Below are 13,267 nucleotides of genomic sequence, written 5' to 3' on the forward strand. Positions count from 1 at the left end.
TCTTTATCATTGGAAATGTAAATCCTTCTTTTGATTCCTTGAACTCTTATTTCTTCTTTGTGTCTGTCATGGACGTTTATCTTAGTATAATACATTTTATAGTTGAAAGGTTTTTCTTGATTGTTATGTGTTTTTGTAACAAAATATGTATATAAGCTTAAATTTTAATTTAAAAAAGTTCCTGTAGGGGCACCTGGGTGGCTCAGTCAGTTAAGCGTCTGCCTTCGGCTCAGGTCATGATCCCAGGGTCCTGGAATCGAGTCCCACATCGGGCTCCTTGCCCAGCAGAGAGCCTGCTTCTCCCTCTCCCTCTGCCTGCCACTCTGTCTACTGTGCTCTCTATCTCTCTGTCAAATAAAATAAAATTTTAAAATATCTTAAAAAAAAAAAAAGTTCCTGTAACCATAGGCTTTAAGTATTAATTTGGTCCAGAAGAAAAGTTATTATCACAGTTACTAGTAGTATACAACTGATCACATATATTATAATTTTTGGTAAATCATAACTAACCATAAAAGTTGAATTTGATTGGAAATGTTTTTCTTAATGATGGGGATTTATATTTTTCTCAGATCATGAATCTGTGGATCATTATTTTTTGCTGGGATGAGAGAGAATTTAGCAATTTCTATTGCTATTTGTTTAAAAAAGATTTATTTATTTTAGAGAGTGTGCATGCAAACAGGAGGGGGCAGAGGGAGACAGAATCTCAAGCAGACTCTTCTCTGAGCGCGGAGCCTGACGTGGGGTTCAAACCCATGACCCCGAGATCATGACCTGAGCTGAAATCAAGAGTTGGATGCTCAACTGACTGAGCCACCCAGGCGCCCCATTCCTATTGTTTTAATAGACGTAATAGCCAGAAAACTTTATTCACATAGCTAAGTATGTGGGAATGGAAGTCTTATTATGGCAATATCCTCCATTCTTTGAGTTATATGTTAAGAATTCCATAAGTCAATATTATTAGAAATTATTTTCAGTTAGAAATTATTTTCAGCATCCTATCAGAAGGCAACTACGTTATGACCTCTTTTAATTTTGATGAAAGCAAAGAATTGGAAACTATTTAATCTGGAAGAGGATTTGCTACTCAGTGATTAGATAATTCACTTTGTTCAGGGGCTTGCTTTTGTTTCATGAATCTGGGATGTTTTCTTTTATCCTTCTGAGAAAAATGAGGTAGTTTTTTTTTTTTTTAAAGTCTATTTGTGTATCAACATTGTTTCCTTGAGTGATATTTATTCTCTTTGAATGTGATGCCTTACTTTTTTGGTAATAGTGTTCCTCCATTATTTGGCAATACTATCTATTTGAGATTCTCCCACCTGCCTCTGACAGGGATATAACCGTGCTGCCAGGTGGGGTGTGAGGGCTCCCCATTCCATCTGGGGGTCTGCACAAGGCAGACTTGTGCCATGAGGGAAGGAAAGTGTGGGGGGAATGGGGACTGGCTTAATAGCTTTTTTTTTTTTTTTAAGATTTTTTTAATTTATTTATTCATGAGAGAGAGAGAGAGAGGCAGAGGGAGAAGCAGGCTCCCAAGGAGCAGGGAGCCCGATGCGGGACTCGATCCCAGGACCCTGAGATCATGACCTGAGCCAAAGTCAGACGCTTAACCATCTGAGCCACCCAGGCGCCCTGGCTTAATAGCTTTTAATGGAGTCCTCATCATCCCTGCTGTTTGTAAGCATAGAGGACCTTGCAGTCCTGCTTTCCTGTGCCTTTGGGCTGTGGGTTTTTTTCGGTGTGATCCCATTTGCTTTCATTTTCTTGGATATTCCTTGTAATTTCTGGGATTTCTTTTAAGCCATCTTTCCTGCTGTTTTTTTTTGTTTGTTTTTTTTTTAAGATTTTATTTATTTACTTATTTGAGAGAGAGAGCAAGTGAGCTGGGGAGGAGCAGAGGGAGAGGAACAAGCTGACTCCACACTGAGTGCGGAGCCCGATTTGGGGCTCATTCCCACCACCCATGACCTGAGCCAAAACCAAGAGTTGGATGCTTAACTGACTGAGCCACCCAGATGCCCTTATTATTATTTTTTTTATTATTTTTTTTAAATTTTATTATGTTATGTTAGTCACCATACAATACATCATTGGTTTTTGATGTGATCCACGATCCATTGTTTTCATATAACACCCAGTGCTCCATGCAGTACGTGCCCTCCTTAATACCCATCACCGGGCTAACCAATCCCCCTTCCCCCTTCCCCTCTAAAACCCTGTTTGTTTCTCAGAGTCCATAGTCTCTCATGGTTCATCTCTCCCTCCAGTTCCCCCCCCATTTTCCCCTTCCTTCTCCTGATGTCCTCCATGCTATTCCTTATGTTCCACAAATAAGTGAAACCATATGATAATTGACTTTCTCTGCTTGACTTATTTCACTTAGCATAATCTCCTCCAGTCCCATCCATGTTGATGTAAAAGTTGGGTATTCATCCTTTCTGATGGCTGAGTAATATTCCATTGTATATATGGACCATATCTTCTTTATCCATTCATCTGTTGAAGGGCATCTCGGCTCTTTCCACAGTTTGGCTATTGCGGACATTGCTGCTATGAACACTGGGGTGAATATGGCCCTTCTTTTCACTACATCTGTGTCTTTGGGGTAAATACCCAGTAGTGCAATTGCTGGGTCATAGGGTAGCTCTATTTTTAAATTTTTGAGGAACCTCCACACTGTTTTCCAAAGTGGCTGTACCAACTTGCATTCCCATCAACAGTGTAAGAGGGTTCCCCTTTCTCCACAACCTCTCCAACATTTGTTGTTTTTCCCTGTCCATTTTTGCCATTCTAACTGGTGTAAGGTGGTGTCTCAATGTGGTTTTGATTTGGATTTCCCTGATGGCTAATGATGATGAATATTTTTTCATGCGTCTGTTAGCCATTTGTATGTCTTCTTCAGAGAAGTGTCTTTTCATATCTTCTGCCCACTTTTTGACTTGGTTATTTGTTTTTTGGGTGTTGAGTTTGAGAAGTTCTTTATAGATCTTGGATACCAGCCCTTTATCTGTAGTGTCATTTGCAAATATCTTCTGTTCGATGGGTTGCCTCTTTGTTTTGTTGACTGTTTCCTTTGCTGTGCAGAAGCTTTTTCTCTTGATGAAGTCCCAAAAGTTCATTTTTGCTTTTGTTTCACTAGCTTTTGGAGATGTATCTTGAAAGAAGTTGCTGTGGCCGATTTCAAAGAGGTTACTGCCTATGTTCTCCTCTAGGATTTTGATGGATTCCTGTCTCACATTGAGGTCTTTCATCCACTTTGAGTTTATCTTTGTGAATGGTGTTAGAGAATGGTCGAGTTTCATTCTTCTGCATGTGGCTGTCCAATTTTCCCAGCACCATTTATTGAAGAGACTTTTTTCCATTGCATGTTTTTTCCTGCTTTGTCAAAGATTATTTGACCATAGAGTTGAGGGTCCATATCTGGGTTCTCGATTCTGTTCCATTGGTCTATATGTCTGTTTTTGTGCCAGTGTCATGCTGTCTTGGTGATCACAGCTTTGTAATATAGCTTGAAATCGGGCAATGTGATGCCCCCAGCTTTGTTTTTCTTTTTCAACATTTCCTTGGTGATTCCGGGTCTTTTCTGATTCCATACAAATTTTAGGATTGTTTGTTCCAGCACTTTGAAAAATGTCACTGGAATTTTGATCGGGATGGCATTGAAGGTATAGATTGTTAGAACAATGTTTATTCTTCCGACCATGAGCATGGAATATTTTTCCATCTTTTTGTGTCTTCTTCAATTTCTTTCATGAGTGTTCTGTAGTTCCTAGAGTATAGATCCTTTACCTCTTTGGTTAGGTTTATTCCGAGGTATGTTATGGTTTTTGGTGCTATTGTAAATGGAATCGTTTCTCTGCCCGTATTATTTTTATTAAGGAAGCTCTACACCCAATGTGGGGCTTGAACTCATGACTGAGTCACATGCTTTACCAACTGAGCCAGTCAGTCATCCCTACTCTTAAATTCTTTAAGGTGCTCAATTAAAATAGGACTTTATGTCTGTGAAAGTCTTCCTTTTTATCCCTATCTCTGGTTCCCCATCAGTGGCATTTGGTATATATTCTTTCATTTTTTTTCCCTGATTATTTGTATGTGCGTGCGTTGTGTTTGTGTGTTTTATAATGCTATTATGCCATATTTGCTTTTATTTTTCTTAATGTGTCCTGGCCATTTTCCCATTTCAGTACATGAAAAGCTACCTAGTTTCTTTTAAAATTGCATTATTACTTCACAATTTAGCGAATCTGTGGGTGAGCATTTGTTACTTTTTAAACAATGCCATAATAAACATCTCATTAACATTCATTTTTGTGTACTTTTATGTCTTTCTCTGAACTACATACCTAAAATGGATTGTCAAGTTAAGCATTTCAAAATTTGATAGACTGCCAAATTGTCTCATAAAAAGAATGCTCCAATTTATATTCCTCCAGTGGTATATAAGATTACCTGTTTTCTTACACTGTTGCCAACAGTGGCTATTATTACATTTTAAAAAGATTTTATCACTCTTATGACCAGAAGTTGGTATTTTTTGTAATTTGCATTTTCCTGTAATCTGCATTTTATTTTCTTACAATCTGCATTTTAAAATGAGGCAGATTTTAAAAATATGTATTCTTTCTTGAGCTAGGAAGAATAAATTTTATAAGCTTATTTTGTGGGCAGAAAAGCAAATTTATTCCAAACATGTTCTATCCCATATTTGGCATAAATATGGGATAGAATGTTTAGTATCTCTTTGGTAAGTAAAACACAATACATGAAGCCCTAGCATGGTGCCTTGTGCTAGTGGGTATTTAATAAAAGTCTGTTCTCTTTCAGTCCTTTATTCCTTTTTCTTCCAGTTAATTAATAGTCTCCTTTCAGTCTGCCTTGTTCTTTAGGTTGTTCTCTGTAGTTGTTCCTCTGTTATCTGAGATAACAGAATGAAAGACTTTTCAGTGAGTTTATATGAAAGATTTCTGCCTTGGATTTGTAGGAGTCAGAAGATTGGGTAGTGTAGTTTCTTGTCTTTCAAAGTAAAATCTTGCATTTTATATTTTTGTAGCATACATTCTAGATTTTTACTTGTCTTATGAAAAATATCTCTGTGAGGTTCTTGAGAGTGACTCATGGGAAACTCTTGGGTTGGCAAGTTGATGGCAGAGCTAGACTGGTTGCTGAAATTTTATAGTCAAAGCCTTTAAGAAAAGGTTGTACATCCTTATATTGATCTATATGATCAATGCAGTTTCATTCAGGATATAGAAGAGCAAGAGAACTAGAACAACCAAAACAGTTTTGGAAAACACCCAATTTAGAGGACTCACATGACCTCTTTTAAAGACTATACAAATGCAATAATCAAGATGGTATAGTACTGGAAAAATGAAGAGACTTATAGGCTGGTGGAATAGAAGAGAGGGAGTCCAGAAATAGATCCACACATAGTATGGTCAGTCGATTTTTCAACAAAGGTGCAAAGGCAGTTAAGTGGAATAAGGATAGTCTTTACAACAAATGATACAGGAATGATTAGATGTCCGTATGCAAAAATATGAATCTAGACCCATATTTTATACCATATACAAAATTAATCATGTATCATAGGCCTCAAAATGAAACCTAAATTTGAAAACTATGAGTTCTAGAGGAAAACATAGGAGAAAGTCCTGTGACCTTGGGTTAGACAAAGATTTCTTTTTTTTTTTTTTTTTAAGTTTTAAAATTTTTAAGTAGGCTCCACGCTCAGCACAGAGCGAATGTGCGGCTCAAACTCAAAACCCTGAGATCAAGACCTGAGCGGAAATCAAGAGTCATCACACAACTGACTGAGCCACCCAGGCGCCCTTAAACAAAGATTTCTTAGCTACTTCACTGAAAACATAAGAAAGCTTGAGGGAAAAGTGAACAATTAGCGTTCATCAAAATTTAAACTTTTGCTCTGCAAAAGACACAGTTAAGAGAATGAAAATGCAAGTCATAGGCTGGGAGAAAATATTTGCAGAATTCATCTGATAAAAGGGTTGGTATTGAGAATATATAAGGAATCCTCAAAATTCAGTAATAAGAAAACAAATAGCCCAAATAAAAACGATAAAAAAATTTGACCATTCAGTTCACTAAAGAAAAGGATGACAAATAAACAAACACATGCAAAGATGCTCAACATCTTTAGTCATTAGGGAATGAGACACAACTATATTAGAATAACTAAGATTAAAAGAAAACAAAAACAGTTCTCTGCTCCCAGAAGTGATATTGGTGACCATGTAATTCTCACCCTCAGGAGCAGCAAGGATGATGCCCTGGACTTTTTATGTGGGAATTGTTTTAATGGCCCTTGTAGCATTGGATTTGAATCACAGATGCAAAACCTGTGGTGCTTCATAATGGTTTTGGAATGGAATATAATGGTGATCTTTGACAGTTTACAGAACAGAAAAGATTTCGGCTTGCTTATTAGGAAGGGTTCTTCTGTAGTGTTTGGGTATCGTAAAATTGAATGACTGTTCTGTTTCTTGGTTTCCTTTTATTGGATCTTTACATTTTGGACAGATTTTTATCTGCTTTAAGCTCATGCCCTGAAGAGTGACAAACGTCTACCTGGTTAGATAGCTTTGAATCTGTTTTTCATATTGCTGTCTGTCATTGTGGGTAATTACTCTTTGTGGTTATTGCAGGTACTCCATCCAAACCAACAGGGCTAGCCAATGGTGATCACGGAATAGAAAGGAATGATACTACGGGTAAGTGGTTCCCAGGATTCCCCAAATGTGGGGCTGAAACAGTCACAGTAAACACCTTGATGAGCTCCTTTGAGGACGATTCTTAGTGAATCACATGAACTGTTTCTAAGGATATTGTTGTTCTTGTTGGTGTATTCATGTCCAGGGCCCTCTGCCACATAACATCTCCAACAATGGAAAGAGTGAATTTCCATTGATGTTTCTTGAGTTATTTGTTGTAATTATACCACACAAGACCTGGATCAATCTTAAAAATACGCTTATAGATGCAGACTAATCATCATCAAAATATGTTATATTGGAGGCATTTGGCCACTACAGCTCTTTATACAGGCTCTTCTCCACTGCACTTAGCTTGCTTTCCGTGGCTCAATGTTAGGAAACCCGTGAGCCGCAAATTAAAAGTTCTTCCCTTTTGATTTTGCCCTCAGTCTTTTTCTTAGTCTTTTCCCCCTGTTAACTGTTATTTTTGAAATCTGTCTCTAACTTTAATGCCTAGCCCATTAACTAGGGCTTTGATACTCCCATCAGCTAGCCCTGAACCGCTGTGGCTTCCCACCTCATAACTAGCACCAGCCCCCGACCCCCAGTGTATTTGTATTGAGCAGAATTCTCTAAGCAGTAGTGGGGCTCTCTTAGGTAGCTGATAAGGAGAGTCAGCTTGTATTTCTGTAAATAACTGCACTTATTTTGCAGTTATGATCAGGCTGACACTGTTGACCCAAATGAATAGACGTTTAATGGTGAAGTAAATTGTTCTTTGCAACAGAGCATGCTCTTAACTGGGGCATCACATTTGATTCACATTACTGTACTGGAGGCAAGCACTAGACATGGATTGTGTCTGTGTTTCTCTTGTATGCCTACCTCAGCCTGGAGAAGATTTTCCTTGAGCCACTGTATGATTTCTCGGTTTTTAATGCTTCCTTCTGTTAGCAACAGCAATTATTCTAGGATTTATTCTTTATTCTGTGACCTTGGAAATGTTGTATATATCTTTGTACCTCAGATTTATTGATGGCTGGTTTCCATTTGTTGTGAATGTTAGTTTTGCTCAGTGACATTAACATCCTTGTTAGCAGCTCATAACTTAGAAACTCTTTACTTTAAGGTAAAAACATCCAGAAGTGCCACCTTATCTTCCAGTTTTGTGAACTGAATTTTTTTAATTTTTTTTTAATAATCTTTGTTGTATTATTGACTGTTTCTGTGCCTGCTTTGAAAGCAAAGTCATCTATGTAGTATAGTTTTAAGGAAACATTTATGGCAATATCCCTGTGATTAAAGGAGAAGCTTGAACATGAACTTTTAAAAAATGAGTAAGTTCAGCTTTCTTTAACAAGGAGGCAGTGCCAGGGAAAGGAAAGGCTTGGAGGGGATTGATTTGATTAGCCAGTTGAAAGAGTGGATGCCATTTTCATCCAGAAAGGAAGCAGCTATCAAAACTAGAGAGAGTTCTCCAGCAAGATGTCAAGTGTGACCAGAAGAGACTTTGTGTAGCAATTGCTTCCCATTGCCAACTCTTAATAGCACAGAAAAAAAGAGGAAAAACATACAGCTTGGCCCTTACTGTTTCAAGACTTTTAGTTCCCTGGTGGCAAAAAAGAATCCGAATATTTATGAACTACCCAATGACATTATGGCAGCAGGTAGAATATAGTTTGCATACGGGAAGATGTTTGCATTCTGAGTTTGACCACCTGAAAATATGCATGTTTCACTGGGGATGGGAAGGAGGAGTAGGGAGGGGACGGAGAGTGCATGTTTCTGGAGCATGTTGTGACCTCATTCTAATTTGGCCATTGCTAAACTAGAGCACGTAGCTCAGTGCCATTTTGAAAATTCCCATTTCTGTTTCATTCGGGATGTTGTCTCTAGTCCTAATTGCAGACCAGTTCCACTGATAGCATATAAAGGGTTTATGAGCATCTTGCTATGTTGAACTTGCTGTTTACTAATGACCTGTGCTTTTCTGCCTTTTCCTTCCCCTTCCTACTTCTTCCTCCCTTTCTATTTTTCTCCTCCTAGAAGCCTAGCGTGTCTCTCCACACTGGGGCTGCTGCAACACCAGACCAGTGATCTTTCCTAAGCACCGTTACACTTCTAAAACCTTCAGCATTTTGCAGAGCTTTGCTTTTCCTTCCTGGACATGGTGTAGAAGAAGCGGAGGGTAGTTCTTCGGGGCCTATTTCTGCTGATGCCTGAGCAAACCACCTGCTTCCTCTTGTGCTCTGCAGGGCTTGATGGAACCTCCTTTCCCTTTGTGAGCACAAAGTACAAGATGAATTCTTTTTAATTTTAGTATTTTATAAAAGTCATCTAAGGTCTTTTATTTCTCGTTCTCTTTTAAAACTCATTTTATCATTTAATTCAGTCTCACGTTTTTTCTTTTCTTTAAACATTTTGAGTTGGCCTTTTCCATTTGGTTTTCAGATCTTCAAAATGAATCAGGATCTCGTAACACCAAATGAAAACGTGTGCTTTCATAAAGGGATTGAGTCCACCAGTACTGCAGTTGACCCTCCCTTCCCCTCCCCCTCCTCTCTCTGTGAGCTTGCTTTTAGGGAAGGGTAATATTTCAGGCTACCTATGTTTCTCTCCACCTTACTAAAATCTGAATAACTATAGCTATTTTAATTTAAAGTTTTCTCATTTAGAGTAGCTCCGATTAAACTTTGAAAAGCATTTCCTCAAATTAAACCATATTTTGTTATTTGCAAGTTGGGCTGAAATGGTTTCTCTGACGAAATTATGGTTTATTTGTCTAGAGGCTTAGATTCTCTTGAAAATCTGACAACCTTTTATTGTTTATGAAATTTTATAACTAAAGTTACTTTCATAACATGATCATGAGCTATCAAAACAAGAATTGAGAAGTTAAAGAAAATGCAACCCTGTTTTGTTAGACTACTAGGATGTTGATACAGATAGAAAACAGCTTCTATAAAAATATGGGAACGAAAGTACATTGCAGTACACTGAAGAACCACAACCAGCTTATCAGTTTTCTAATGAAATGGTTATCAGATTGGACTCACACTCTGTTCAGGTAGTGTCTAGTATCCCTTTGATCTCTGGAGCAGCATGCCAGTGGGATTGGTGGACCACATGTGAAGACCTTTACCATGAACGTTATTACCATTTACACTCCTTGTATTCTGAGGATTGTCCCAGTGGGACTTTCTTATTCTCGTTCCTCATTTTCCCACACTAAGAGCTAAAAAACCTGGAAGAACAACTTGGAAAAAGTACTGCGGAACTTTTCAGATAATAAGCTTTGATTGGACTTTGAGAAATAGAATATAAAACCTGGGCCATGTTTTGAAATTTTAGAGGAGTTCTGGTTTAAGATCCAGAATGTGAAATACTCTTTAATTTTCTATCCTCTTACTGATTATGGAGGTTATCATAATCACCAAGCTATTGATTGTTTCAAATTAAAATAAATAATTGGCAGTATGTTCTGAGGAAGATTTTGAGATGTACATTATTTTAGATCCTCTGACATGAAAGTGCTTTTGAGATGGAAGTTTAAACCGAGTCTCTCTGACTTCTGGAATTTAGGAAGCATTCATTCCCTCTTCTGATCACAGACGGGGGCCACATTGCCAAGAATTCCTCCTGTGAGTTCTTGGAGAGAAGACACTTAGAGGAGGCACATTTTAGAGGGAAATGCTGATGCTTCCCTTCTAAGCAGTTGATAATGAAAACTCTTACCATGGGAGAGCACCCATCAAATAGAACATAGCATTTTCCCTTCGGTGTGCAGTTGTTCACTATGTTTTTTGGTTCTCTGTGTGTGTTTGGTTGGTTTGGCTTTGGTTTTTTGGCTAGGGAAATTTTCAAAACTGGTAGTGCTAACTTTTTAAGGATCATGGTTGACATTTTTCTATCACCGCTAACCAGTCTCTACAGCTTGTCTTAAGTGTTTGAAGAAGCCTGGGTGCAGCTCGGCTCTGGCAGTGGTCAAAGGGACACATACTCCATTATTACATTGATTTATTCCACTTTTTTTTCCATTTTGCTGTGTTTTTGTTTGACTTTTTTTTTCCAAAAAAAAAATTTTTTTTTAAACAGAATTGAAATTTTCTACTAGCCAGCTAAAATGTGGTGTATATTGTTAGCTCTCTCTGTTTCACTTGGATGTTTCATTTTGTTTTGCATATAGCTTTGTATGAAGCAGCCAGTTCTATAAAGAAATGCTGTGTTGCCATCGTGGTCACACCCAGGTGTGAGGTTACCAGACTGGTCAGGGTTGTTCTATTGAAATATGATGTTTCTTATATGTAATCTTTCTCTCTCTCTCTCTCTCTTTTTTTTTTTTCCTTTCTTGGCCCAATGTTGAAGATGTAGAACTTTGTTTACAAATAATATTTTATATAACCCCATTCATGCACCTGAGTTTATATTTTTTGTGACTTTAGACTTCAACAGTTTGTATATTGGGACATTTTAATGTGATCATTGTGCTAAATAAATTACACTAATAAAAATCTTACATTGACACCTTACAGACTGGATTTTGGTTGGAGTCTTAATTATTGAAGTATAACGTGACTAAGACATGAGTTTGGCAAATAAAGACTCTTGAGGAATGAGTTCTTGGTCTAGCTAAACTTCTGATCCCACCCATAATAATTTCATAATTGTATGGGTTTTTTTACTTTACCAGGCATTTTCATTCACTTACGTTGTCGTTTTTGATTCTTTAGAGTAACTCCTTTTTATCCAGAAGCCCAAATGACTGATATTTTATAGCATCTGGTGAGAAAAACAGTTGGCAGAGTGGCAATATGCAGTTAACCCAAAAGAGTTTCATGGTATATCAATTATTGTTAGATGCCTTCTAATACTACATGTATGTTTAGTTAATATTCATGTTCATAATCTTCCTAAAATACATTCTGAATTATCTGTTGAAACTGTTACATTCAATGACATTTTAATTTTGTAACTTTATTATTTAATGAACTCTAGTATGCTGCAACTGGGAAGAATTCAACAGAATGCCCAGTTCCCTACCCATTCTGGATTAATGTCTCCTTACAGTAGGTAGATTTGCAAATGCAGTATGTTGACTGAATTAAGACATTGAAAAGGTTCTATGCCTAAGGTAATTTGCATGGCATAAATAACTTTTTTAGCTTGGCAAGACATTTCTTTTTATTGAAAAACCTCAATTTAACGTTCTAAGTTGTCTTTTTAAAGATTTTGTTTTTGAGAACCCAACGTGGGGCTTGAACTCACAACCCCAACACCGAGTCACATGCTTCACCAGCTGAGCCAGCCAGGCACCCTCTTAGGTTTTCTTTTACTAAGAAGGCTTAACACAATCTCTTCTTAGGTTTAAAGCACAAGAATTTAAATACTATAAGTAATAATTCACAAACCTCACTAACTTTCTTATAAGTACACTAGTATTAAGGCTTTTGGTGAGATGGGGACAATTCTCAGATCTTATTAGTATATTCATTTTGATGAAAGTGACATGAAGGGTGCCTAGCTGGCTCAGTTGGTTAATAACGCGTCCAACTCTCGGTTTCAGCTTAGGTCATGGCCTCATGGGTTGTGAGACTGACCCCGCATCTGACTCATCTGGGAGTCTGCTTCAGGATTCTCTCCCTCTGCCCTTCCCCCCACTTGCCCTCTCTCTCTCTCTCTCTCTCTCTCTAAAAATAAATAAAATCTTTAAAAAAAAGAGAGGTGAAACCTGGCCCCTTGTCAACCTGATAATATGGTGGAGTTGGGAGGCTAAAGAGGGTTCTGGACAAAGACACAGTACTGATCGGTTGGGCACAGAATATCAGCTTCATTTCTAAGTAATGTGTAAGAGTGGATTATCCTCAATTTTTATATTGATGCTGTTTCCATTACAGTGAAGGCTTAACAAGACTTAACCACAAATTATTTGTGGTATAAACCTCGGTGCTGCCATGGAGGCTAAGCTAGATGCAGTATACTAAGTGCTCCACAAATGGCAGTTTCCACTGTGAACAGACTAGGTGGTTTTTTATTGTGAGAACTGTTGGGAATGTGATGTGGTATCAATCCCTCAGGTCATACCAGCTGGGAGACAGTAAAACTGCTTTGTCAGAACGTCATGACACAAATGAGATCCTAGGTGTTTCATCACTGTTTTCCTGTAGCATCAGATAGGGTGCAAGGAATTTAGCATTAGAAAAATTCTGAGAGAGGCACCTGGGTGGCTCAGTCGGTTAAGCGCCTGCCTTCGGCTCAGGTCATGATCCCGGGGTCCTGGGATCCAGCCCCGCATCGGGCTCCCTGCTCAGCGAGAAGCCTGCTTCTCCCTCTCCCACTCCCCCTGCTTGTGCTCTCTCTCTCTCTGTCAAATAAATAAATAAAATCTTAAAAAAAAAAAAGAAAAATTCTGAGAAACCAAAAATGTGAAATCTTAGCAGAAAAATAAATCTGTAATGTTAGAGTTTCTGAGCAGCTATTATAACCAGCATCTAAGTTGGCATTATAACTTATAAGTGAAGCCCGAACATAAAGCTGCACACCAT

General features: G+C 38.0%; 1 protein-coding gene across 10 annotated transcripts in view; it reads left to right on the forward strand.

Annotated features, from left to right (window-relative positions):
* The window catches only part of MAP4 (microtubule associated protein 4), a 191,531-nt gene that overhangs the window by 78,120 nt on the left and 100,144 nt on the right, over positions 1-13,267 (forward strand). For all 10 annotated transcript variants that reach the window (XM_078078694.1, XM_078078693.1, XM_078078692.1 and 7 more), the window contains exon 3: positions 6,678-6,743. In XM_078078694.1, coding sequence (XP_077934820.1) covers positions 6,678-6,743 — 66 coding nt within the window. The remainder of the gene's footprint in view (positions 1-6,677; positions 6,744-13,267) is intronic.

This window comes from Halichoerus grypus, chromosome 1 (genome assembly GCF_964656455.1).
Source record: "Halichoerus grypus chromosome 1, mHalGry1.hap1.1, whole genome shotgun sequence".
Taxonomy (NCBI): Eukaryota; Metazoa; Chordata; class Mammalia; order Carnivora; family Phocidae; genus Halichoerus; species Halichoerus grypus.